Source organism: Balaenoptera borealis, assembly GCF_965194805.1.
Source record: "Balaenoptera borealis genome assembly, contig: HAP1_SCAFFOLD_901, whole genome shotgun sequence".
Classification (NCBI taxonomy): Eukaryota; Metazoa; Chordata; class Mammalia; order Artiodactyla; family Balaenopteridae; genus Balaenoptera; species Balaenoptera borealis.
The window spans coordinates 255,005-281,196 of NW_028123303.1; the positions used below are offsets into that span (position 1 = coordinate 255,005).

Here is a 26,192-nt window from a genome sequence, read left to right on the forward strand (position 1 = left end):
TCCCAGGCACCCATCTTTCCTTTCCAGAGCTACTCAGTGTGACTTGTTCTGGCATATCTTTACAGAGATTTTTAAAACACTTTATAGAAGTTTAATTTACATACCATAAAATACATCCATTTTAAGTATACAATTCAATTATTTTTAGTAAATTTACAGAGCTGTGCAATCATCACCACAATCCAGTTTTAGAACACTTCTGTTACCCAGAAAAGTCCCTTATACCTGTTTGCAATCAATCCACATTCCCAGCCCCAGACAACCTCCAATCTGCCTTTTTCCTTTTCTGCACATTTCATGTAAATAGAATTATATAATATCTAGTCTTTGCAACTAGCTTCTTAGCATGTTGTTTTCAAGATTCATCCTTGTTATAGTGTGTACCAGTACTCCTTTTTATTGCTGGTTAGTATTCCATTGTATGGCTCTACCACATTTTGTTTATCCAGTTGCCAGTTGTTGGACATTTGGATTGTTTCATTTTTTTTTTTTTTTTCCGGATAACGTGAATCATGCTGCTATGAACATTTTTGTAAAAGTTTTTCTGTGGACATAGGTTTTCATTTCTTTTGCATATATACGCAGGACTGGAATTGCTGGGTCATATGGTAAGTTTATGTTTAGCTTTTAAGAAAATGCCAAAGTGCAAGCCCCACAAACAGCAAGAAAGTTGAAGAATGAGGTCAGCATTCAAAAATGGGGTCAAATCTACAGCTGGGAAGTGGTGTACAGACAGGTAGAATTTAGATCCTGAGCCTTTAATAAGCACTACCTTCGCTCAGTGCTCTCTGTTTTTAGACTCTATATGAGAACACCTAGGGCTTCCCTGGTGGCGCCGTGGTTAAGAATCCGCCTGCCAAGGCAGGGGACACGGGTTCGAGGCCTGGTCAGGGAAGATCCCAGATGCAGTGGAGCGACTAAGCGCATGTGCCACAGCTACTGAGCCTGCATTCTAGAGCCCGGGAGCCACAACTACTGAAGCCCATGCGCCTAGAGCCCATACTCCGCAACAAGAGAAGCCACTGCAATGAGAAACCCGCACACCGCAACCAAGAGTAGCCCCCGCTAGCCGCAACTAGAGAAAGCCCGTGCACAGCAATGAAGACCCAGTGCAGCCAAAAAAATTAATACATAAAATAAATAAGTTCAAAAAATAAATAAACAAATTAAAAAAAAAAAACAACACCTAATGCAGGTGGGAAGGTGGGAGGGACACTGTAAAGGTCATCTATGCTACATGTACAAGAACCCCGAGAGCACACCAATAGGTACCACATTTTTCACTGCTGTAGCCGATCATTCCCCCTGTACTACCACACTGTAGCATTCCCTTCCCTGATCTACTGCTACAGTCTCTTTGGAAGGTGTTTCAGAACTCTTGTTATGAGAGTGCCAGTTGAACTGTCCTCACTTCCTTCATTTATACCAGGATTGAAGACCTTGTGGTCCGAGATCCTGTCCAGAGAGCAAGCAGGCTAAGACTCTGTCTTTGTTGATGTATTTCATCAGAAAGGGCTCTACCCCCTCTCCTAGTTCATGGTGTGAAGTGTTCTTAGCCTCTCAGGAAAGTGGGGAGAATTGGAAAGACTCTACATGAGAATGCTAGGCTTTGTAAAACACTTTACTTTTTTAAAAATAAGACTCATTTTGTATTGGACTTATAACAATCCTATGAAATACAAAGAAAGCCAAGAATCAGTGACATGAAATGATCACCAGTAAGAACTACAACAGTCACCGCTTATCTCGTAGCACAGGGCATTGTCCATGATCCTTAAGAAGAGTTACTAGAAATGCTTCGCCCATCCTGCCCCTAAACACCAACACAGCAATCATGTACCTTGAACGGTACATGATTGCTGTGTTGGAGTTTAGCGGGAGCATCTCACTTACCAGGGACTGGACTTTTACCTTGATTCCTTTGTAGTGACGGAGACATCCCTGGTGATGAAAAATTCCCTGGGATTGCAACCTCCAAGCCAGACATTTCGTGTGACACAAACTCAAGAACTCCCCAAGTCCTGCAGTAGCAGAAACAGTCACATATTTGAGAGTAACCCAGCATCTGAACTTGGGGACATTTCAGTGACAGCTCCAGTCCAGAGTGCCAGGCGTCTCCTGGCCCTGCCTCCAGCTCCAAGCCAGGGACAAATAGAGAGTAAGAACGTGGATGATATTAAAACCAAGCTTTCAAAGATTCTGGATGCCTAACACATCCCAAAAGAAAACCAAGATCCTCCACTACTCCCTTTAGGAATCCCTGATATTCACCAGCCGCTGGCCTGCACCGATCCCCTCAGCCAAGAGGAGCAGCCTGGTTCTGAAAATGCTGATCTGGGAAAGAACAGCCTGAGTCGTGAGGACCTAGGGACACTCGAAAATGGGATCGAATCCAGCAGTGGTTTTGCAGACATTACTACACTGGCGGAGGACATTCCCCTTCCCCAGCTCTTTAGTTCTTTGAAAGATCTTGATCAATCCCAAGGTCCCAACGGGATCAAAGCCAAAGATGCCAGAGCCTTTAAGGTGAATCAGGTGCAGGAAAAGCCAAGTGTCATAAAGGTTCCCTCTGATCAACCCAGGAAGAACAAACAGAAAGCCTCTGAGCCTATCAGTGGCGCTCCCAAAGCCAAAATCCAGCCAAAGAATCCAGAGTGCCTGTTAGGGGGAGAAGTGGTTATATGCCACGCTGCAGTCAGTGACAGGGCTCCTGTGAACACGGCCAAGCACTCTCAAGGCAAACCTCAGAAAGCTGCATCCAGAAAGATCAGCAAAACTAAGAGCCACGGGCAGGAAAAGACCAAAAGGACCAGAGGGAGAAACAAGGCTGAAGAGAACAAGCAGTCAGGGAACAAAGTCAAGGCAGAAGAGAAGCCAACAATTCCCGAGACGAAGCGAAAAAAACACCAAACTGAGCTTTAAAAAGCCTCGAACCTCCCTAGGCATGCGCATGCTGGAGTCTGTGAAGGTTCTTCATGCGCTGGGGAAGAAGTATGATAAGAAAACTGGGCTCTCTTCCTGTCGGGTCTTGGGAAATTCAAGCAACCCCAAAGACCCCCAGCCATCCAGCCATGGCGGCATACCCCACATGAGGGTAAGAGTGCTGAGAAAACTCAAGTCGAAGCCCAGAAACCAGTCAGCAGTGCTGAAACAGAGTGTCTATCCTCATCCCAGTATGAGCGGCCTCCTCCTGGGAAGGTCAAGTTGATACCTCTGCCTTTTTCTGCCTGGGACAAGCCTCAAGCTCGACCCGCTCCTCAGAGGCCACAGTCTCTGGCCTCACATCGGCCTGCTGGGGCTTACCGTGCCCAGCCTGGTTCTACTGACTCAGCGCAACCTGCTGCAGTCAATTCATCCCAGCCAGTTCCTGCCTCTCTGCCAGGTCCCGCCAAACCAGCTCAGCCAACTGTGACCAACCCAACCCAACCGGCTTGGACCAACCATACCCAGCCTCGTGTCCCCTCAGTCTGCTGCTCTTAGGCCTGCACCCTACAAAACTTCATCTGGCGCTTCTCTCCAGCGGGAAGCCTGTTCCCCCTGCTGTGACTAAGCGCCAGTCCCCATCCAAGCTCCAAACCCAACTTCTATGCCAAGACTTCAGCAAGCAACGAGTTCCATGGAGGGAACCCAATGTGCCTGAGCCAGTCATGTCAAAGCCCATCGAACAAGAGCAGAGGCCAGAGCGAGAGGCCATGAAGAGGCGGGCTCAACAACGTGAGAATGCTGCCAGATACACCTCTTCGGGGAAGCTGCAATTTTTCACCGAGAGGGAAAAAGAAATGGAAATTGCTGTCTACTACGGATACGTCAAGTGAGAGCTGCTAGGATTCTTGGTGCCACCTTGGCTACCAGCTGTTCTTCCATACATAGGTAAGATAGGTATAGAACTGAATAAGTAAATGGAATACAATTAATAGATGAGTAATAAACCTTAAGAATTTTGAGATGCTGCTAACTGGGGCGTGAGAAAGGAAGGACTGAAAGTTGGATGGGAGAATGAAGGAAAGGGGTAAAAACTGAGCAAAGAGGAAGGAACTTGGCCCAGGGCTAGGAAGGCCAAAAGAGACGTATGGATTTAGGAAAGGAAGCAGGAGTGAGGATGAAATGGCAGAAGTAAAAAGCAGGGTCAGAGGTCTGGGTTGAAAGAACACAATTGGAGTAGAGTTGAAGGTGACAGAAGATGAGTCTAGGTTTACTAGGAGAAATAGAAAAAGTCTCTCGGGGACGCTGGCCTTAAGTCTCACAACCACCAGATAGGTATTTCAGAAAACAAGAGGTTCAGGACACATCTCTGAAAGGTCTGAGTTGCCTTATTCAGGTGTGACTGTAGTGGGGGAATAGGGAAATCTACCAGAGAAGTGGCTAGGGCTCAGAGTTATCCTAGGGGCAGCTGACGACAGGGGCAGAGCCAAGGGAACTGCTGCATCAGGAGGCCCACGAATAGGGCCTGGTATGTAAATCACGATGTACTCAACACCTAAGCACGAGGGGAGCGAATGCGCTCTTCAGTTAACCTTGGCAAAGACAGGCAAGGCCGGTATTCCTGTGCCACTTCACTTACAGAGGTGCAGCAAAGGGCTGAGGTCACATCCCATGTGGAGGTACAAGGACTCAATTTGAGGCCCAAATGCCTCTGAAGTCCTCTGTATTTGCAGATGCCCGTAGGCGGCCAACCTGGCTTTCAGAGCACAGCATCCTGAGGTTACTGGTGGACGAGATCAAACTTCTGCACGCGCCTAAATATTAACTTGAGGGGCTTCCTCCATTGAGCAGGGCACGTGCCGCCTTTTGTAAACATCACCATCTACTGAAACGCATGAGAAAAAATCCGACGGAAGCGTCCACTCTCACGGGTGAGAGTGGTGGGGGCACGCGCACTGGGCAGCAGCTCCAACAGCCACAGGACGCAGGCGCCCAGGGGTTCAGAGGCTCCCTGGGAGGCCTCGTGGGGCAGCTCGAGGGAGTGACGATGGGAGAGAGCGGCAGGGCTGGGCGTGAAAAGGAATGCAGTGGGGAGAAGGGAGAGATGGAGACAGTGGATAGTGACTATGGGAAAATGGGCAATTTTCATTTTCAAAATTATTTTTTTGAGATGTCATTCACATGCCATAAAACTCACCTTCTGAAACTGCAAATTCAGTGTCATTTAGTACATCCACAAGCCTATGCAACCATCACCGGCATCTAACCCATCACGTTTTCATCACCCCAAAAAGAAGCCCCCTTAAGCATCAGCAGGCACTCTTCATCCCCTCTTCCTTCAGCCCTGGCAACCATTAATTTGCTTTCTGTTGCTATGGTTTTGCCTTTTCTGGACATTTCATGAAATAATACAAATGTGACCGCTGTCTCTGGCTTCTTTCACTTAGCATAATGTTTTCAAGTTCGTCCATGTTGTAGCATGTGTTAGTACTTCATTCCTTTTTATGGCTGTATAATATTTCACATATCCACCACATTTAAAAAATCCATTCATCCACTGATGGGCATTTGGGTTTTTTTCACTAATAATGTCCTTTTTTTTTTTTTTTTTTTTACCACAACAAAAGCAACAATGATTGCAATTACCAAACATGAAACACACTCATACTATGTCATAGTATTGAATAATGTCCATTTTTTGAGAGTTTATTCTGTGCCAGGCAGCACCAGGCTGAGTTACTGACCTTACTTCACAGATTAAGAGGCTTGGAGAGTGTGAAGAGTTTGCCCTAGATTAAGAGCTAGCAATTGGGGGAACTGGGGTTTGAACTCAAGCAAACTTCAGAGGTAATAGATTCACATGACAGAACACTAGAAAAGGTACACAAGGGTATTCAATGAAAAGTGACCCTTTTCCCCACGTTCCCCAGCCACACATTTCCCTCCTCAGAGACATCTGCTTTGGCCGTGCTGTGGATCCTTCCAGAGAAATATTTATACCCCAACATTTATGTATCACAACTTATTGACTAATCTGTCCCACTGATTTGAAATGTCACTTTTATGGTATAACAGATTCTTATACGTATATATATATATATATTTTAATGTATTTATTTATTTATTTTTGGCTGCTTTGGGTCTTTGTTGCTGTGCGCAGGCTTTCTCTAGTTGCGGCAAGCGGGCTTCTCATTGCGGTGGCTCCTCGTGTTGCCGAGCACAGGCTCTAGGCGCGTGGGCTTCAGTAGTTGTGGCACACAGGCTCAGTAGTTGTGTCTCACGGGCTTAGCTTCTCCATGGCATGTGGGATCTTCCTGGGCCAGGGATCGAACCCATATCCCCTGCATTGGCAGGAGGATTTTTAACCACTGCACCACCAGGAAAGCCCCTTATACGTATTTATATTTCTCTTTTCAGAGCTGTCCTGACTCTTTCTTACCTATCTGTTATGTTTGCCATTTCTCTAAAATTCTTTTTATCTTCTTTTTGATTTAAAAAAATTTTTTCCTCTTCTTGTTCGTTTCTCTTAAGGCATTATCCATTATGTTCATTCACTCGTATTATTTTATTTAATTTATTTAATTAATTAACTTATTTATTTTTGGAGGTGTCAGGTATTAGTTGCAGCACGTGGGCTCTTTGTTGCAGTGCGTGGGCTCTTCCTTGCGGCTCGTGGGCTCTCCAGTTGTGGCACGTGGGCTCCAGAGTACGTGGGCTCAGTAGTTGCGGCGTGCGGGCTTAGTTGCCCTGCAGCATGTGGGATCTCAGTTCCCCAACCAGGGACCGAACCTGCATCCCCTGCACTGCAAGGTGGATTCTTAACCACTGGACAACCAGGGAAGTCCCCACTCTTGTATTATTTTAAATTTAGTCCTCATTTCTGAAACTTTTTTCTTTTATTTTGAATTCTGTCTTGAGTTCTATCATCTTACCTAATTCTGGTTTATGCTGTTCTTTCATCTTTTTTTTATTATGGTAAAATATACATAAAACAAAATTTATTATTTCAACCATTTTCAAGTATACAATTCAGTGACATTAAATACATTCACAATGCTGTGCAACCATCACCACTGTGCAAATTCAAAATAATTATGTCAAAAGATTGAGCAGGACATCAGAAAGATGGAGGCAGCAGCATAGCTTCTGAATCTCTCCAAACCCTTTCATGGAAGAAGATCAACTAAAACCAAACACCCATAGGTGGCATTTATCAGCATTTACCATTTCCAGAACTTTTCCACCATCCCAAACAGAGACTCTATAGCCACTAAACAATAACTTCCCATTCCCTCCTCGATCCATGTTCTTTCATCTTTCGCATTGTTTTTCCTAACATCTTTTAGCCCACTTTGAAATAATAGGTTACAGTTTTGATCTGTTTTGTGGACCTGTCTTTTCCAACTTGATTTTATTGTCTGAAGACATGCTATTCTGCTCCTTATTCTCTTTTTTCTTACACTACCTCTGTACGGGATTTGATCCCAATCCTTTTCTGTTACTGATTTTTGGATGAAAAAAGTTTTACAGCACTTTGAAAAGGTGGTGCGAGGCCATGTGGAAACATGTTCTTCATGGCTGTTTCATCAATGCTTCACTTATACTGCTTTGGAATAACTGTTTTCCAGGAGGCATAAACCAGTGGGCTTTACCATTGGACAGAGTGCAGAGAAAGGACCCCACGAAAGCTGATCACCTTAGCAGAAATGACTTAGTTATGATTTCACCCAAGATTGGTCACAAACCAGCCTGGGAAACTCAAGGCACCAGAGACAAGGCATAATGCCATCTTTCCTTCTCTCTGCCTCAGCTCTCAAGGATTGGTCACCTCCATGTTATTAGTAACTATTATTTGGTTTCTGTTCATAATTACTATCAGGAGACACAGCACTTAGGGGCCTAATTACACTGCCCAGCTACGCACCATTCTTCTTCATCTTGGCTTCCTGTCCACCAGCAGGAACCTGATTTAGTTTTGTTCTCCCTTCACCACAGCCCAGTAATTTTTGTGCATGACTCTCAGTCTCACCAGAATCTGTATCTCTCACTCTGCCCCAACATTCCACCCCATCATTCGCTCCCTGAAGTGTACTCTAGAAATTTCGGTCAACTGGATATTTTACCACTGTTCACCATCTCTTATGAAACCAGAAGACGAGCAGCTTTCTTATGGAATGACGGAGAACTTGTAAAGATAAAACACCAGTCTGCAGGAGAAAGGGAAGAAGAGAATGATGGAAATCGTTTCTGCAAAACTAGTTTTACATTACGTTTTGTTTGTTCCTGGTAAAGAAACTGAAATCTTCTAAACATTAAAAAAAAAATCTAAACCACTAAAGTCAATAATACAGGAATATAACTTTTGAAAAAAAGTTCTTTGGCTGCGCAGCATGTGGGATCTTAGCTCCCCAACCAGGGGTTGAACCCACGCCTGCTGCATTGGAAGCGCAGAGTCTTCACCACGGGACCACCAGGGAAGTCCCAGGAATATCACTTTTAAAGGAGAAGTTATAAACCCCTTGGTTCTATGAACTGGAGATTTTTAGTAAGAAGTCATGTATTTTAAATGACTTGGAGCTTTAAAGGAAGGAAGGAAGGAAGGGAGGAAGGAAAGAAGGAAGGAAGAAAAAGGGACTTCCTTGGTGGGGCAGTGGATATAATATCAAAAGTAAATTAATTAATTAAATAAATTTAAAAAAGAAAAAAAAATGCTGAAATCCACTGACTAATTATTCAGGCTATTATATCTTGCTATTTCCAGATACATCCCTTTATAAACTTTTGGTAAAAGGTTATCGTATGTCAGAACAAATGAATTACAGACTTTTCTATTTTTCCAAAATTTGAGAAATTCCCTTACATTTCTCCCTTCAAATTTTATAACAAGGGAAAAGTAGTGACAACCCTTATACTTACATTCAATTGCATCATCTGGCCACATGCCTTCTACATCAATCAAATATCTACAAAACAACAAAATTCGAGTCATTTGTAAATAAAAAGGAAAGAAAATCAAGTTTTTGCAAAAAAAGGTCCAATTGTGCTTTACAAATACAGATAGAAAAATCCTAAGAAAATATCAGCATATCTAATCAATAATTATTAAAGCATGATATATACCATGACTACAAAAAGGCTTTATTCCGGAGTTTCCCTGGTGGCGCAGTGTTGAGAATCTGCCTGCCAATGCACGGGACACGGATTCGAGCTCTGGTCTGGGAAGATCGCACATGCCCCGGAGCGACTGGGTCCGTGAGCCACAACTACTGAGCCTGCGCGTCTGGAGCCCGTGCTCTGCAACAAGAGAGGCCGCGATAGTGAGAGGCCCGCCCACCGCGATGAACAGTGGCCCCCGCTTGCCGCAACTAGGGAAAGCGCTCGCATAGAAACAAAGACCCAACACAGCCAAAAAAAAAAAAAAAAAAAAAAAAAACAGGCTTTATTCCAAGGACCAAGGATGCAAGGATAACGCAACTTTAGAAAATCTATTAATATAGTTATTTACATTAATACAACAATTTAATCAATAAATGAAAGAGAATAAAATACAGGACCAAACTGGCAGATGTTAAAAAGTTATCTGATAACATACAACGGTCAGTTTCGGTCAAAATGCTTTGTACACTAAAAACAGGAGACTTAATATGACAAGAGTATTCATCAAGAACCAACAAATAACAAAAGACAAATTAGGACAAATATTAACATCATATCTAAAAAACCCTATCTAACCAACCACAGGAGCCAGAAACTTAGGAATCACCATCACTGACAGCTATTTCTCCCTCACCCTCATCCTCAACCCACCACCAGTGCTGACAATGATACTGCCTACATACCTCTAGAATCTGTCCACATCTTTCCACCAAAATGACCACCATACCCTGGTCCAAGCCACCATTATGCCCAATTTCTACACAAGTCTCCTAACTTGCTTCCTCGCTTCCACTCTTTCTCCCTGCAGTGTATTCTCCACTCGGTAGCAAAACGATAGGTTGAAAATGCAATTGGGTATGTTCCACACACTCACCTTCAACAAAAATAGTTCAATGGTTTTCTATTACTCTTCAAGTCTGAAACCTTAAACATAAGCCTGCACGATCGAGCTCCTACCCACACTTGCAGCTCCATTATAATGACATGCTCCCCCAACGGCCCCACCTTCCTGGCCAGTTCCTCCAACACAGCATATGCTTTCCTCTTAGAGGGTCTTTTGCTATTCCTTATGCTCAGAAATCTCTCCCCAACGTCCCTATCTGGTTAATACCTACTCATCCTTCAGATATCAGCTGAAACATCCCTAAACCTTCTCTAATCTCCATGATGAGATCAAATCCTCCCTAAAATATGCTCTCATGGTACCATGTCCCTCTCCTTGGCACCTGTCAGAGTTGTAATTCTACATGCAGAGTGTGATTCTTGAATAGCTATTCCCTCTCTGGACTGCTGGAATTCACAAAGGGCAGGCAGGTCAAGTCTCCTCACTCACAAAATTTCTCAAGTCTTTTTGCTAGCACCCAGCACAGTGCTTAAACATAACAGATGCTCAATACGTATTTCCTGCATGAACAACCATACATTGGTACAGTGTAGCAACACCCACAAAAAGCATAAGGGCATAAACTCCTTGATGCAGAAGTCCCATTCTGAGTGAAGTTAACTGAGACAAAGCATATATATTCAAAGATGTTCACACAGGAATGTTCATTACTTTGATGTTTTATAATATCAAAAACTTCTGACTTGTACATGTTCATCAGTAAGCAAAGGAACAATGCAGCCTTAAAAAAAAAAATAAACCGATCAACAAAGGATTAATCTCCAAAATATATCAATAGGTCATGCAGCTCACTATTAAAAACACAAACAACCCAATCAAAAAATGGGCAGAAGACCTAAATAGACATTTCTCCAAAGAAGACATACAGATGGCCAAGAAGCACACGAAAAGCTGCTCAACATCACTAATTATTAAAGAAATGCAAATCAAAACTACAATGAGGTATCACCTCACACCGCTTAGAATGGGCATCATCAGAAAATCTACAAACAGCAAATGCTGGAGAGGATGTGAGGAAAGGGAACCCTCTTGCACTGCTGGTGGGAATGTAAACTGATACAGCCACTATGGAGAACAGTATGCAGGTTCCTTAAAAACTAAAAATAGAATTACCATATGACCCAGTAATCCCACTACTGGGCATATACCCAGAGAAAACCATAATTCAAAAAGACATATGCACCCCAATGTTCACTGCAGCACTATTCACAATAGCTAGGTCACGGAAGCAACCTAAACGCCCATCGACAGGTGCACGGACAAAGAAGATGTGGTACGCATATACAATGGAATATTACTCAGTGATAAAAAAGAACGAACTTGGGTCATTTGTAGAGACGTGGATGGACCTCGAGACTGTCATACAGAGTGAAGTCAGTCAGAAAGAGAAAAACAAATATTATATATTAATGCATATATGTGGAATCTAGAAAAGTGGTACAGAAGAACCGGTTTGCAAGGCAGAAATAGAGACACAGATGTAGAGAACAAACGTATGGACATCAAGGGGGGAAAGCGGGGCAGGGCGGGGGTCGGTGGTGGTGAGATGAATTGGGAGATTGGGATTGACATATATACACTAATATGTATAAAATAGATAACTAATAAGAACCTGCTGTATAAAAAATAAATAAATTTTTTAAATTCAAAAATAAATAAATAAATAAACTAATTAAAAAAAAAAAAAAAAAAAAGAATGAGGTTGGGAGACTGTCAAAACAGCACACAGATCACACACTCAAGCCCCGGAAGATGGGGAACTGCCTTAAGTCCCCCACTTCGGATGACATCTCCCTGCCTCACAAGTCTCAATCCGACTGGGCTAGCTTTGGCAAGGGGACGGAGCTGGATCAGGAGCTGCTGCTGCCATATCTGGATCAAGTTCCAGTTTTGGTCTCTCATCCAACACCTAGTCAGACTCGCCTAGCACCTCAGCTGAGAGGAGCAAATTAGGATAGCTCAAAGAATAGGCCTCATACAGCATCAGCCTGAAGGAGTTTATGACCCTGGAAGAAATGGATCAGAAAAAAGGATCCGGGGGACTTCCCTGGTGGTGCAGCGGCTAAAGACTCCACACTCCCAACGCAGGGGGCCCGGGTTCGTTCCCCGGTCAGGGAACTAGATCCCACATGCATGCCGCAACTAAGAGTTTGCATGCCACAACTAAGGAGCCCACCGACTGCAATTAAGACCCGGCGCAACCAAATAAATGAATAAATAAAATAAAACAAATATTTAAAAAAAAGATCGGGGAGTGTGTGATCTGTATGATGCACTTTGTTTATGAGAACCCAATTTGATTTCTGCTGTGTATGCAGATCACCTGGGCTGTACAGATGACTGGCTGATGAGATCCTTCACGTGCCCCTCCTGCATGGAGACAGTTGATGCAGCACTGCTTTTGTCCTACGAGACTAACTGAGCCAGTGTCTCTCACCTGACTTCAAGTGAACCATCATTTTTGGTGGTTTTGATCTTTTGTGGTTGAGCCCAAAGAGCCAGGGATTAGGAATTAAGATCATGCATGAAAGTTTCCTAAAAATTCCTGAACGGCTGCAGATGTTGGGGAAAAGCACGTGATATTTTAGAAATTTAGGGGGAAAAAGGAGGATGGTATTTTTATGTAAAGCCTTCACCCAGTGTTGAAAAATATAATTGTTATTTAGATCTTGTTATTCCTCCAGTACATAGGAATTGTGTAAAGTGTTACAGCAGCTATATATGTTTCAACTGTGTGCCAAAGATTAGGATAAAGATAGTGGTTGTTTTTCCTAAGTGAGATAACTTTCTTCTTCCCCCTACCCAAATTCTTTTCTGAAGTTGCTGGCATTTGGGTCAAGGTTTTATGAAAAGCCACATTTTAGAACACTGGCACAAAAAAAGGAGTTTTAAGCTGGTTTGCATAGTTCTTTTTTTGTTTTAGAATAAACATAGAGCACTTATTTTTTACTTTATAGGAACTCCACAAGTTAAGGTCCCATTGTTCTTTTGCTGTGATTGTTGTTACTATTGATGTTGCTGTTTTCTGTCTTTGCTGGTTCTTTCTAATCTACCATTTGTCATTATTGGCATATGATCATCTCAGGGTCACAAGATGGCTGCTGTAAAACCAAATATCATATTCTCACAAAACAAGGAGGAAGCAGAAAAAGAGCCCAAATGGTCATTTTCCTAATGCCTATTTATCTTTTCTCAGAGAAAAATATCATTCTCATAAGCACAATAACAGCCTTCCCTTAATTACTCATTTGCCAAAACAGACTGATATGACCATTCATAAGACAATTCATGGCAAAGAGGGATATGATAATGATTGTCTTAGCCTAACAAGGATTTATCCACTCAAGCTGAATGCTTCACTCCTCAAAAAAGTCATAAAGCTCTATGAGCAAGGAAGAACTACTAAGTGACTGTTAAGTAAACCATCAGAATTGTTTGTCCAAGACCATACGATTCTTTCTTTCCACTGGAAATGGAATTCATTGCCTTAGGTCTTTTTCAATAGTGTACTATTACTGTTGGGGCTGGCTCTGTGCTTGAAAACCAGCTGAAAACCAGTTATAACCTGTTACAAGTGCTATATCTGTTTGCAGTTAAGAAATGCAGAATTCAAAGTGATCTCCTAGCTTGTAAGCCAATTGAGATTCACTGTCCCTCTTCTATAAAAAAAATGAGCTAATGTGTCCAGAAACTAACTCTAGTAAAGTGGGGTTTAACATTACCCTTTCTTATGAGTTTCGTCAAATTATTTTGGTTGTTAACATGGTGATAATTAAAAGTCAAGGTAAATTTTAAATATTAAGAATTCTGATGTATTGAGCTTGAATTATGCCACCATGCTTATGTAAAAATGAAAGTGGCACCATGGTTACACTGAGAAAAGTTTCTCAGTTGTAACCATTTTGACTTCTTCTTTCCTGTGACCTCCTTCCCTGTTGTCTTGAAGCACAGCAAAAGGATACTGCATGTCTTCTTACTGTAGTGCTGAGGTTATTGAAGTTATATAAAACACATCTCAGTCTCTTGTTTCTTGGAAGGAAAGTCCTGCTAGTTGACTGACAATTCTAAGCAGGGAGAATTAAGAGAAATGTGTTTCATGTTTTGCACACAAATGAAGAATTTGTATAATCACGACTTCACAGCTGTGATCTCAAAAAAGAAGGAATTTCTCTCTTTCTATTTTTCTTGCAATTAACATAAGAACACTCTAAATCTCTAAGCTTCTGAAGCGTTAGTAGAGATGGTCTAGTAAAGATGTAGTTGTAATGTTTTACCCATTTAGCATGTGTTTATTTTTCCTTATGTACTCCAAGGTGACATATTTGTTCAGCTCAGTGATATTACAGCTAAAACAATCATTCATTAGTAAAAGGAGAAGCAATCTCAACCTAACAAATCAGAAGTGTTTCTTATTATTTTATACTGAGTTGAATATTTGACTCTTAACACTTTTTGCTACATACAAAACACAAGTCTCTTGAAGGGTTCCTCATAAGTGCATTATACAAGGATTTAGTATGTCCTAAGCACTTAAAGATTTGACATTCAACTGTAGTAGTATCCATGTTGGTTACTTTTCTTACGAGCCCCATGATGAGTTGGAGAAACACTGAAAGAATTAAGAGTATCAGGTTCTATTAAATTGTTACATGTATCTTGCTTAAGTTTGTGCTCATTTATTTATATCCAACTACATAAAGCAAATTAGGATGAAAAAAAAGAATAATAAATAAATAAGAATGAGGTCTCCAAATATTGTCAGACGAAGATGTCCTCCATATATTAAATTATAAACCAGAATGTCTAAAACACTATACCATTAAATCACAGGTACAGTCAGTTCTGTATATCCAACGGTTCCATAACCTGCAGATATGGAAGCCCGACTGTACTACACCATTTTACATACGGGACTTGAGCATCCGAGGATTTTCGGATCCATGGGGAGTCCTAAAACCAATCCCCCTGCAGATACCAAGGGACCATTGTATATGCTTATATCTGCATTTTTTACGTCTGAAAAAATATGTGCTAAATTATTACTGGTGGTAACATCTGAGTAGGGGGCAAAATTGCCTTCCACTTCATACACTTCTCTGACTGCATTTTTTGCATTCAGCTTACATTAGCTTACATTACTATTGTAAACAGAACAATTTAAACATGCTCTGCCTCTTGGGGTTGGCAACTCACCTGCACATGAGGTAGCCAGTCCTGTTGAAACCATGGGTACAGTGGACACCAAGAAGTCTGTCTAGAAAACAGGGAATATGGAATTAAGTAAGCGAAGTAGATACACTAAAAACGAGTTATACAATTTTCTGAAGAGTAGCCTTTATTAGTTACCACAACACTACCACTATCCTGAAAAGGAAAAACTCTGAAGAAAAGAGTGTTTTTGCAGGAACGTACTATAAAGAATTAACTACTATACAGTCAAAATTCATTGTCTCTGGGAAATTTTGCATAGCCTCCAATCAGATGCAATAGTGTGGACTGGAGAATGCCCATCAGGAACTGATCTGACTATAGAAAAAGGGAGTGGAAAAAAAAAACAGGCTATCAGAAGAACAGAATTTGTTTTTGAGTGAAACAAATGGAATGCCTTCACTTTTAATGCTCAATATTAAAAAGAACAAACGGTTTCTGAAGGGCTCTTGGGGTCCCCAAAGCACTTCCATTCCTTCTCTCCTTCACTGCTCCTCACACGCCACGGGTCTATGTGCCTGGGGAGTTCTCGGGTTAAGTAGCACCGTTCTTATTTCACAATGAAAAAGTAAGGCTTGAGAACGTAAGCCCAAGCTGCAGAGCAGGCAAACAGAAAAAAGACTAGAATCGAGTCTCAGATTTTTCCAACGATGCCACAGTATTTTGTGGTCCAGGACTTAAAAAAAATTATATGAGAGAGTAAATAAAAAACAACAACATGTAGCTGATCTCTGCAAAAGCTATGTCTGTGACTAGGTGGTGTCTGGCATTCGTCATCTCCTGCCTGGAATACTACCGCCCTACAATTCTAACAATCTCTTCTATTTCAACTGATCCTCCACATGGAAGATGTTCTCTCTCTAAAATATAAACTTGGCTGGATTGCTCTGTTGCTTAAAAATCTGTTGTAGCAATGCAACTTCCCTAACACGAAGCGTCTGCAACTTCTCCAGAGTGCCTGCTCCTGCCGTCAGTTCGGCATCGGCTACTGGTACCTCTTTCCAGACACTCATGGGTAGTGCCTACCTTTACCAACATTCTAGCACGACTATGTTATCTGGAGTTACTGACCACAGCCAGATCTCCACTTCAGCTGCTTCCTATCCAGGTGTTCTTGAGTGGGACATCACAGGAAGCACTGAAAAGAATTCTTCTTCACTCGGAGACTTTACTCTGGCACTCACTGACCGGCACACAGCGGCTTCCTCCATGTCTCTGGCAGCCCAGTATGATAAAACTTCAGACGCCAATAACATGGTCCCTCTACATCCATCGCTTTCTGCCAGCCTTGCTCAGGGAACACCATCTCTGATTCCAAATCAGGGGCAGAGCCGCCTGTCACTTCCCTGCCAGGAAGGAAGCCAGGTATATTACTATAACCAAGGCACACTGGGGTCTTTACTGTATGGAGAACTTGGCTCCTGCCCGCAATCCTACGGCTCTGCGTCATACACAGGAAGTAGGGCCTCTGGGCAACCAGAAATGGGAATGGGACTGAAGGAGATTCAGCCCACAAATATCCGACCACCAGCTTCCACCTCTGCAATCTGCCACCCTGTGTCTGCTCAATGCATCACAGAAACAAGTTTTCAAGGTGAGTACACAAACGGCAGAGAAAGTTGAAGAATGAGGTCGGCATTCAAAAATGGGGTCAAATCGACAGCTGGGAAGGGCTGTAGAGACAGGTAGAATTTAGATCCTGAGCCTTTAATAACCACTACCTTCGCTCAGTGCCCTCTGTTTTTAGACTCTATATGAGAACACCTAGGGCTTCCCTGGTGGCGCCGTGGTTAAGAATCCGCCTGGCAATGCAATGCGGGGGACACGGGTTCGAGCCCTGGTCTGGGAAGATCCCACATGCCGTGGAGCAACTAAGCCCATGTGCCACAACGACTGACCCTGCATCCTAGAGCCCGTGAGCCGCAACTACCGAAGCCCACGCGCCTACAGCCCATGCTCCGCAACAAGAGAAGCCACCGCGATGAGATGCCCGCACACCGCAACCAAGAGTAGCCCCCGCTAGCCGCCAACTAGAGAAAGCCCGTGCACAGCAATGAAGACCCAGTGCGGCCAAAAAAATAAATACGTAGAATAAATAAGTTCAAACAATAAATAAATAAACATAAATTAAAAAAAAAAAAAAAAAGGAACACCTAATGCAGGTGGGAAGGTGGGAGGGACACCGTAAAGGTCATCTATGCTACATGTACAAGAACCCCGAGAGCACACCAATAGGTACCACACTTTTCACTGCTGTAGCCGATCATTCCCCCTGTACTGCCACACTGTAGCACTCCCTTCCCTCATCTACTGCTATAGTCTCTTTGGAAGGTTTTTCAGAACTCTTGTTATGAGAGTGCCAGTTGAACTGTCCTCACTTCCTTCATTTATACCAGGATTGAAGACCTTGTGGTCCGAGATCCTGTCCAGAGAGCAAGCAGGCTAAGGCTCTGTCTTTGTTGATGTATTTCATCAGAAAGGGCTCTACCCCCTCTCCTAGTTCATGGTGTGAAGTGTTCTTGGCCTCTCGGGAAAGTGGGGAGAATGGAAAGGACCCTATATGAGAATGCTAGGCTCTGTAAAACATTTCAGGTTTTTAAAAATAAGACTCATTTTGTATTGGACTTACAACAGTCCTATGAAATACAAAGAAAGCCGAGAATCAGTGACAGGAAAGGATCACCAGTAAGAACTGCAACAGTCACCGCTTACCTCGTAGCATAGGGCACTGTCCGTGATCCTTAAGAAGAGTTAGTAGAAATGCCTTTGCCCATCTTGCCCCTGAACCCCTTGAAAGGTACACGACTGCTGTGTTGGTGTTTAGGGGGAGCATCTCACTTACCAGGGACTGACTTCTCCCTTGATTCCTCTGTAGTGATGGAGACTTCCCCGCTGATGAAAAATTCCCTGGGATTGCCACCTCCAAGCCAGACAGCTTTCCTATGGAATGACAGAGAACTTGTCAAGGTGAAACACCAGTCTGCGGGAGAAAGGGAAGAAGAGAATGATGGAAATCGTTTCTGGGAAACTATTTTTACATTATGTGTTGTTTGTTCCCGGTAAATAAACTGAAATCTTCTTAACAGTAAAACAAAATCTAAACCACTAAAGCCAATAATACAGGAGTATAACGTTCGAAAAAAATTTCTTTGGCTGCGCAGCATGTGGGATCTTAGCTCCCCAACCAGGGATTGAACCCACGCCTGCTGCATTGGAAGCGCAGAGTCTTCACCACGGGACCACCGGGGAAGTCCCAGGACTATCACTTTTAAAGGAGAAGGTACAAACCCCTCGGTTCTATGAACTGGAGATTTTTAGTAAGAAGTCAATATATTTGTTGTTAGGCACATTTTATGTTAGGCTGTCTCCCTGCACAGGATGCAGGCGCCTTGAGAATGGAAGTCATATCCCTCTATAGTACGTCCCTCTTCTTTCTGCTTTGCAGTTTGCTGCTCCACTTGTTCAACCCCACCTAGTAATAACCTATACTTCCCTTGTTCCTGTTTTCCCATCTGGAAAACAGACAAAAGGCAACCAAACAACGCAAAGGTCTCAACAAATAAGGGATATCCAAAACCAGAGATGGCCAAAACTTCTGTATCCCTCATGAAACCTAGCCCGGTGTTCAATACTTAGGTATCATTAATACATGCGTGTTGACTGAAACAGTTGAAACTCAATTCTTCCACTTCCCAGTTTAGTTTTAGTCCTCATACAAAACCTGATAATCAACTTGCTTAATGCTAGGGATCACAGTGAAAAATAATATCTGAACTGACTTCTGTCAGATGAGTGAGAACTAAGGTTAATTCAGTGTATCTGAAGCATAGAAAGTGAGGGCACAAGTGGCACAAGATGGGGCTAGAGAAGCAGAGAGGATTCTAGACCACGCAGAGTCTTAAAGGCCAACACTGTGTTTTCTATTCTCAAAACAATGTTTGTGAGCGATGTTTATGAGCAATGTTCCAACTTGCCTTGAAGGTTTTTTGTGTGAAGAATGGATTGGAAGGAAACAAGATATATGGACACTAGTTAGGACCTAATCGCAACACACAGGCAAGTTCAGTATTAGGGTGTTGAGGGAGAGCTGACAGATTCCAAAGAAATTCAGGAGATAAACTGAAGCGGGCTTAATGGGGTAGGAGATGGAGGAAAGGAAGGTCTTAGGGAATTAAAGGGTTTACTGCACACATGAGCAAAGTCTCAAAATTAATCATTTGAACGTACAGAGGTAGATCTCTCAAATGACTCCGGTTAGGAAGCAACGGTACGCCCTTTAGAATTCCTAGAGACAACACAAATCAACTGTTTCGATGGAAAATTCGGCGGGACCGGTGCGTTTTTTCACTCCAACTTAGCTCCAGTTCCTATTACTCACATCTTCTGTGCCAAAACAACACAGCTGGAGGAACTGAAGGGGATTCCGTTTTGGTAATTAAGGAGTGTCCCCAACACTGACAGTCCCATCTTAAAAAGCACTCCCTCTGCATTTTACCCGAGGAGCAATGGCCAGAGCCTCCCTTTGAAAACGATGGGCAGAAATGAGAACATCACACACAGTCCCTTTCAGCTACTGTGAACTGAGCCGCGAGACGACCAATACCCCCTGGCACAGCGCAGACGGGCCAGCGCGCGGGGGCAACAGGGACAGGAGACAGCACAAGAGACGAAGCCCAGGCCCAGGGGCCAAGGCCTATTACCTTTCCGGCATGTGCAAAACATAAAACAGAAGCAATATTGTAACAAATTCATTAAAGACTTAAGAAAAAAACAAAAATCAGATGCTAAAGTGCCTACTCTAACCACTATACTATATTGCTTCTATAAAACAAGCACTAAACCTCAGATACAGAAAAAAACCCTTTTCGTGTCCTCACACCTAGGTCAAAATTACAAAGCGTTAATTCAGGAGACAGAAAGGGAAGGAATAAATCTGAATGAATCTGAGTCAGAACACAGTGCTATAACCTTAGGCAAATTCCACAATACCCATGCCTCAACATGGCAAATTCCACAATACCCATGCCTCAACCTCCCTATCTATAAAGGAGTTAACCACACCAGCGCTAACCATTACTTGCCTCCTGGTAGCTTGTGAGTGTTAATTAATATTTGTAATAAATACACAGATCATCAGTTGAAAGAAACAAGGAAAACTACAGCGTTATTATTATTGCCTTGTTGCTAGAGCTAAACACCACAAATCAACATAAATAACTTATGTACACCAAGAATGTAGGGTTTGAATATGTACTTTGAAAGGCCATCATATAATTAGTTGTTTCACCTCTAATTGCTTTTCCTTTTTTTTTTTTTTGAATTTAAAAAAGCAATACAGGGACTTCCCTGGTGGTTCAGTGGTAAAGAATCCGTCCTGCAATGCAGGGGACGCGGGTTCGATTCCCGGTCGGGGAACTAAGATCCCACATGCCGCGGGGCAACTAAGCCCTCGCACCAAACTACTGAGCTCGCACACCTCAATGAGGTAGCCCACGTGCAGCAAACTACAGAGCCCACGCGCTCTGGAGCCTGCACGCCACAACTACAGAGCCCACGTGCCACAACTAGAGAGAGAAAACCCGCACGCCACAACTAGAGAGAAGCTCTCATGCTGCAACGAAGAGCCCGTGCGCCGCAACGACAATAAAGATCCCACATGCCTTAACGAAGGTCCCGCGTGCCGCAACTAAGACCCAATACAGCCAATCAACCAATCAATCAATCAAGTGGGGCGGGGGGAGCAATACAGGAATTTCCCTGGCAGTCCAGTGGTTAAGACTCCAAGCTCCCAATGCAGGGGGCACGGGCTCGATCCCTGATTGGGGAACCAAGATCCCACATGTGGCACAGCGTAGCCGAAAAAAAAACAAAAAAAGCAACACATACCCTACGGCATTTATCCCAGAGAACGCATGTTCGCACAAAAAAAGGTACACAAATGTCCACAGCATCTCTATCAGTAATAGTCAGGAAATGGGAAAAAAACTCAGATGTTCTTCAATGGGCAAGTGATTAAACAAACTGAAGTACAGCCAAACCATGGAATACTACTCAGCAATTAAAAAGAAAGCGGCACTGGGACCTCTCTGGTGTTCCAGCGGTTAAGACTCTGCACTCTCAATGCAGGGGGCCCAGGTTCCATCCCTGGTCAGGGAACTAGATCCCGCATGCTGCAACTAAAGACCCGCACAGCCAAATAAATAAATAAATATTTTTTTTTAAAAAAAGGAGCACTGTTGATTCATGCAATTTGGATGACTCTCCAGGGAATTACACTGATTGAAAAAGGCCAATCCAAAAGGTTGCATACTGGGAATTCCCTGGCGGTCCAGTGTTTAGCACTCAGCACTTTCACTACCTGGGCTGGGTTCAATCCTTGGTCGGGGAACTAAGATCGCACAACCGGCAGCGCAGCCAAAAAAAAATTTTTTTTACTTAAAAAAAAGGTTACACACTATATGATTTTATTCACATAACATTCTTTTTTTTTAATTAATTAGTTAATTTATTTTATTTTTGGCTGCGTTGGGTCTTCGTTGCTGCGTGTGGGCTTTCTCTAGTTGCGGCGAGCGGGGGCTACTCTTTGTTGCAGTGTGCGGGCTTCTCGCTGCGGTGGCTTCTCTTGTTGCAGAGCACGGGCTCTAGGCACGCGGGCTTCAGTAGTTGTGGCACGTGGGCTCAGTAGTTGTGGCTCCCGGGCTCTAAAGCGCAGGCTCAGTCGTTGTGGCGCATGGGCTTAGTTGCTCCGCGGCATGTGGGGTCTTCCCGGACAAGGGATCAAACCCATGTCCCCTGCAATGGCAGGCAGATTCTTAACCGCTGCGCCACCAGGGAAGTCCCACATAACATTCTTGAAATGACAGGTTGCCAGGGACAGATAGGGCCGGGGGAGTGGGAGACGGGCCATCTTCCCCAGGGGGTATTTTCCCTTGATCATCTGCACAAAAACTTTATTGCAACTTTATCCACTGCACTATCAGATCATTATGATTTGGTGGGGAGTGGGGGAGCAGCAGTGGCTATAAAATGGCATCAGGAGAGATCCTGTGGGATGGAAATGTTCTCTATCTTGACTGTGTCAATGGCAATACCCAGGTTGTGACAGTATACTATGATTCTGTAAGATGTTACCATTGGGGAAAACTGGGTAAAGGACACACAGGAGCTATCGCACTATTATTTCTTACAACTGCATGTAAACCTACAATAATCTGTAAACAAAAAGTTTAATCAGAAATGAAGGCAACACATGCCTCTTGTAACAAGTAAAACAATAGTCTGTGGTCAGTCTCTTTCTCTACCCGTCCCATTCCCTCCCTCTTGAGATAACCATGCAAACTCACTGCTCATACAAACAGGCATGCATTTAATACTTTCTGTTTACTGTATCAAAATGGGATCATACATACTACATATTACCCTGCAGCCTACCTTCTTCACCCATCATCCCTATATCATAGAGAGCTTAAAAAAAAAAAATTTTTTTTTAAGTGCCAAGCAGGATGGCAGGTATAGAAAATTTTCTGACTAGGGCAAATCTGACAAATGTTTACCGTGCTAATGTGCCATAGCTCAGCCAGGTGCATTCAGTGAGAGCACAATATGCAAGTAGCATTCTAAAGAGATCTGCAAAAAATGCAAGGTCTTCAGCAGCTCTTCGAGGATCCCATCCCCCTCTCTGCCTCCTCCATGGAACCATCCCATGGAGGTTGAACAGTTTAACTCCATTTGCCCCTCCTGCTGTTTGTGCTTTCGTTGTATACTTCTGTTCTACATCTCCACAAGACATTATTATTGTCACTTATTTACAAAATAACATATAAATATAAAGGTGTATGTACCTGGGTATATGTACATGTATATATTAGACACACACACACTTTAAGTGCTCTTTGTTCTTTCCTGCAGTTGTGCTCTTTTTTTTTGGGGGGGGGGGCAAGTTTTTATATTGGTAAAGTTCTGTACTACTAGAAATATAAGATTTGAAAAGAAAAGTGAGACTTGAGGATCATCTGTGGAGCTTATCCTCATTCTCCTGCTGACGCATTATGTGTTTATAATTTGAGAACTGCAGATAAATACAAACTGGTCTTCTCCATACTTGCTCACTAAGGAATTCCTCATTTCTAGGAAACGTCTATTTCAAGGAAAGGAAACAAACAAAAACACCTAGTGCACTAGATGATTAAAAGGTACACATTTTATAGCCTGAGTTCGAGAAAAAAATTACCCAAGAAACGGCCTTTTTCCCTAGGAGCCAGCTTCTACTAGGGGAGTCTAGGGTTCTCTAGGCAAAGAAAAAAAACTTGCCAGTTTAAACAGAATAACAGAAACGTTCAGCCAATCAAATATACAGAACTCATCACTTGCAGTGAGGAATGAAAGGCCTGTATCAACAGAAAAAATAAATGGCACCGGCAACGTCTGCAACAGAAAACAAACAGGAAATCCTTTAAAAAGCCAAAATTGCAAAGACAGATGAACAGGGTATGAAATTACACGCCGGGCAATGCACCTGTTAAAGGAAAAGAGGCGCACACCAAGTCTGAAGTCTTAAGAATTCGGTGTTTAACACTACTTCTGCATGCTGCCCAGCAGAAAACTCGGGTCCTGGCTTAATCCACAACGCACACTTCATTTAAGGAGGTGAACTGCTTGGTCTGACTCAGTTTCTTATTCTGTAAAATGAATGCAACACAGCTGTCGTGAGTCCCCAAAGAATTCTGCACAAACGCTTTGTAACTCCAAAGTGCTGTGCAAATCAGAGCAGCCCTTCTCTCCTTCACATTCGTTGGACTTAGAATTTCAGAAGTTTAGCTGAAAATATAGACGACTCGGAAGCAAGGGACTGAGAGTGGCCCACACAGGTGGAAAGAAATGCAGAAACTGGAGCACCTCATACAAACCGCAAGAGACCACGTTCACGTGCACACGTTATCAGTAACAGAAAACGCCACCGGTAGCAACTGTAAACCACTGAGAGGACCAGCAACGACATGTGTCCAAATCCAGCCGGCAGCACAGCCTCGTCGGCGGCAATGCCTTAAACACAGCTCCCCGCACTCCACGGCCTAACAAGATCCACTTTTTCCAAAAAGTTTAGCAACTTGCCAAGTACACTGGCGTAGTTCACCTTTTTTAATTGCTAACCAAACATGCAGGGGAGTTGAGACAGTCAAGGGAATGTTCAGCCTTCCTCAAAAATAAGATCCAGGAAATTCACGTTTTGCTTGAACAGTTTCATGTCTAAAACTGATCACAAACCTCTGTTTGATGTTGTTTTCTCGCTGCTGGCCAATGAGCCCGGGAAAGAGAACCAATTCTTTCAAACAGGGAGGGCTCTCTGCACTCTTCAGCTAAACCAGCGAGGCTTTACCACCGTCACGTTTAAAATAATGAGGAGGATGCCTCCATAGAGTTTACCGGGCTGCGCTAATCACGAGGGGCCTCGGGCGCCCAGGGCGGATCCCAGCGCCGGTGGCCGCGGGACCGGACGCCCTCCCCGGGACCCCCCCCAGGACCCCCTCCCCGGGACGCGGCCGCGGGACAGGACGCCCCCCAGAACCCCTGCCCGGGACGCAGCTGCGGGACAGGACGCCCCCCAGACCCCTGCCCGGGACGCAGCTGCGGGACAGGACGCCCCCCAGAACCCCTGCCCGGGACGCGGCCGCGGGACACGAAGCTCCCCCCTCCCCAGGAACCCCTCCCCAGAGCGCGGGCCTCGCCGCCGTCTCGCAGCACCCGCCGCGCTCACCGCGGGCCGGGAGCCCCCTCAGGCCGACTGGCCCCCGCCCGCCGCCCGGCCTCCCTCCGGCCCGCGCCGCCCGCCGCGCTCACCGCGTTTTTCTTCTGCACCATCTTGTCCATCTTCTTGGCAATGCGGACCACCTCGTCCTCCATGGCCCTGGCAGGCCTGCCCCGCGCCGGGCCGCGGGGGACGGGAAACGAGCGGAGCTGGCCGGGCGGCAGGTAAGCCCAGGCGTCGGCGAGGGCCCTCACCAGGCGTGACCGAGGCGCTTCTTCACTCACGACGACTGCGACGGCGGCGGCGGCGGCGGCGGCGGCGGCGCTCCTCCCACGCAGGCAGCGCCAATCGAGCTCCCAGCTCGCGGCGGCGACGGCGGCGGCGCTCCTCCCACGCAGGCAGCGCCAATCGAGCTCCCAGCTCGCGGCGGCGACGGCGGCGGCGCTCCTCCCCCGCAGGCAGCGCCAATCGAGCTCCCAGCTCGCGGCGGCGACGGCGGCGGCGCTCCTCCCCCGCAGGCAGCGCCAATCGAGCTCCCAGCTCGCGGCGGCGGCGGCGGCGGCGCTCCTCCCCCGCAGGCAGCGCCAATCCAGCTCGCGGCGGCGGCGGCGGCGCTCCTCCCCCGCAGGCAGTGCCAAGCGAGCTCCCAGCTCGCGGCGGCGGCGCTCCTCCCCCGCAGGCAGTGACAATCGAGCTCCCGGCTCGCGGCGGCGACGGCGGCGCTCCTCCCCCGCAGGGAGCGCCAATCGAGCTCCCAGCTCGCGGCGGCGGCGACGGCGGCGGCGCTCCTCCCCCGCAGGGAGCGCCAATCGAGCTCCCAGCTCTGTTCTTTTGTTTTTTTTTTTTTGAATTCTGAGATTTTTCATTTGAAGTAAATCTTAAAGCTATTAAATTCACAAATATGCTAATTTAAATACCCAATTCTATTATCTAAAACACACATTGCAAACATACAAATATCTATTCTCTCCACATGTCAGAGCCCATTCATTTCATGGTTTGGAAATGGGGAGAATAGATCCCCTTAAACTGCAAGTCAGCAGGTGTTTCTTTACAGTTAACTTTAGCAAAATTCATACAAAATATTAATGAACAATGATCTTCTTTACTTGTTAACTCACAAGGAAACACCTTCAAAACTGCATTTTGTTAAAGTTTCTGTACTAAAATGTAGAAAAACTGAACTACACAAATATTGAAAAGTTTAAAATTCCTTAATTTTTTATTCCTGGTACCACTACCACAATTTACAGGGCA

The 26,192-nt window shown here is 44.5% G+C and overlaps 1 protein-coding gene and 1 pseudogene across 12 annotated transcripts; one reads left to right on the forward strand and one right to left on the reverse strand.

The window, feature by feature from the left end:
• Positions 1-472: 472 nt before the first annotated feature.
• On the reverse strand, positions 473-26,192 carry LOC309621694 (uncharacterized protein). Of its 11 annotated transcripts, none has more exons than XM_082409067.1 (7): positions 25,028-26,192; positions 18,033-18,130; positions 15,176-15,236; positions 13,705-14,046; positions 9,043-9,216; positions 8,839-8,885; positions 473-8,129 (listed from the first exon to the last, which is right to left on the reverse strand). In XM_082409067.1, coding segments are annotated over exons 1-3 (873 nt in total). In that variant the 5' UTR covers positions 25,802-26,192; the 3' UTR covers positions 473-8,129; positions 8,839-8,885; positions 9,043-9,216; positions 13,705-14,046; positions 15,176-15,235. The 11 variants fall into 11 exon arrangements, 8 of the variants coding, with proteins under 8 accessions (XP_082265193.1, XP_082265194.1, XP_082265192.1 ...); XM_082409068.1 differs by lacking the exon at positions 13,705-14,046 and adding an exon at positions 14,446-14,591; XR_014240188.1 differs by lacking the exons at positions 18,033-18,130; positions 25,028-26,192 and adding an exon at positions 15,417-17,735.
• Positions 10,388-13,626, forward strand: LOC309621695 (RING finger protein 11-like; annotated as a pseudogene). The gene is made up of 2 exons: positions 10,388-12,023; positions 12,238-13,626. The product of its transcript is annotated as an RING finger protein 11-like (transcript).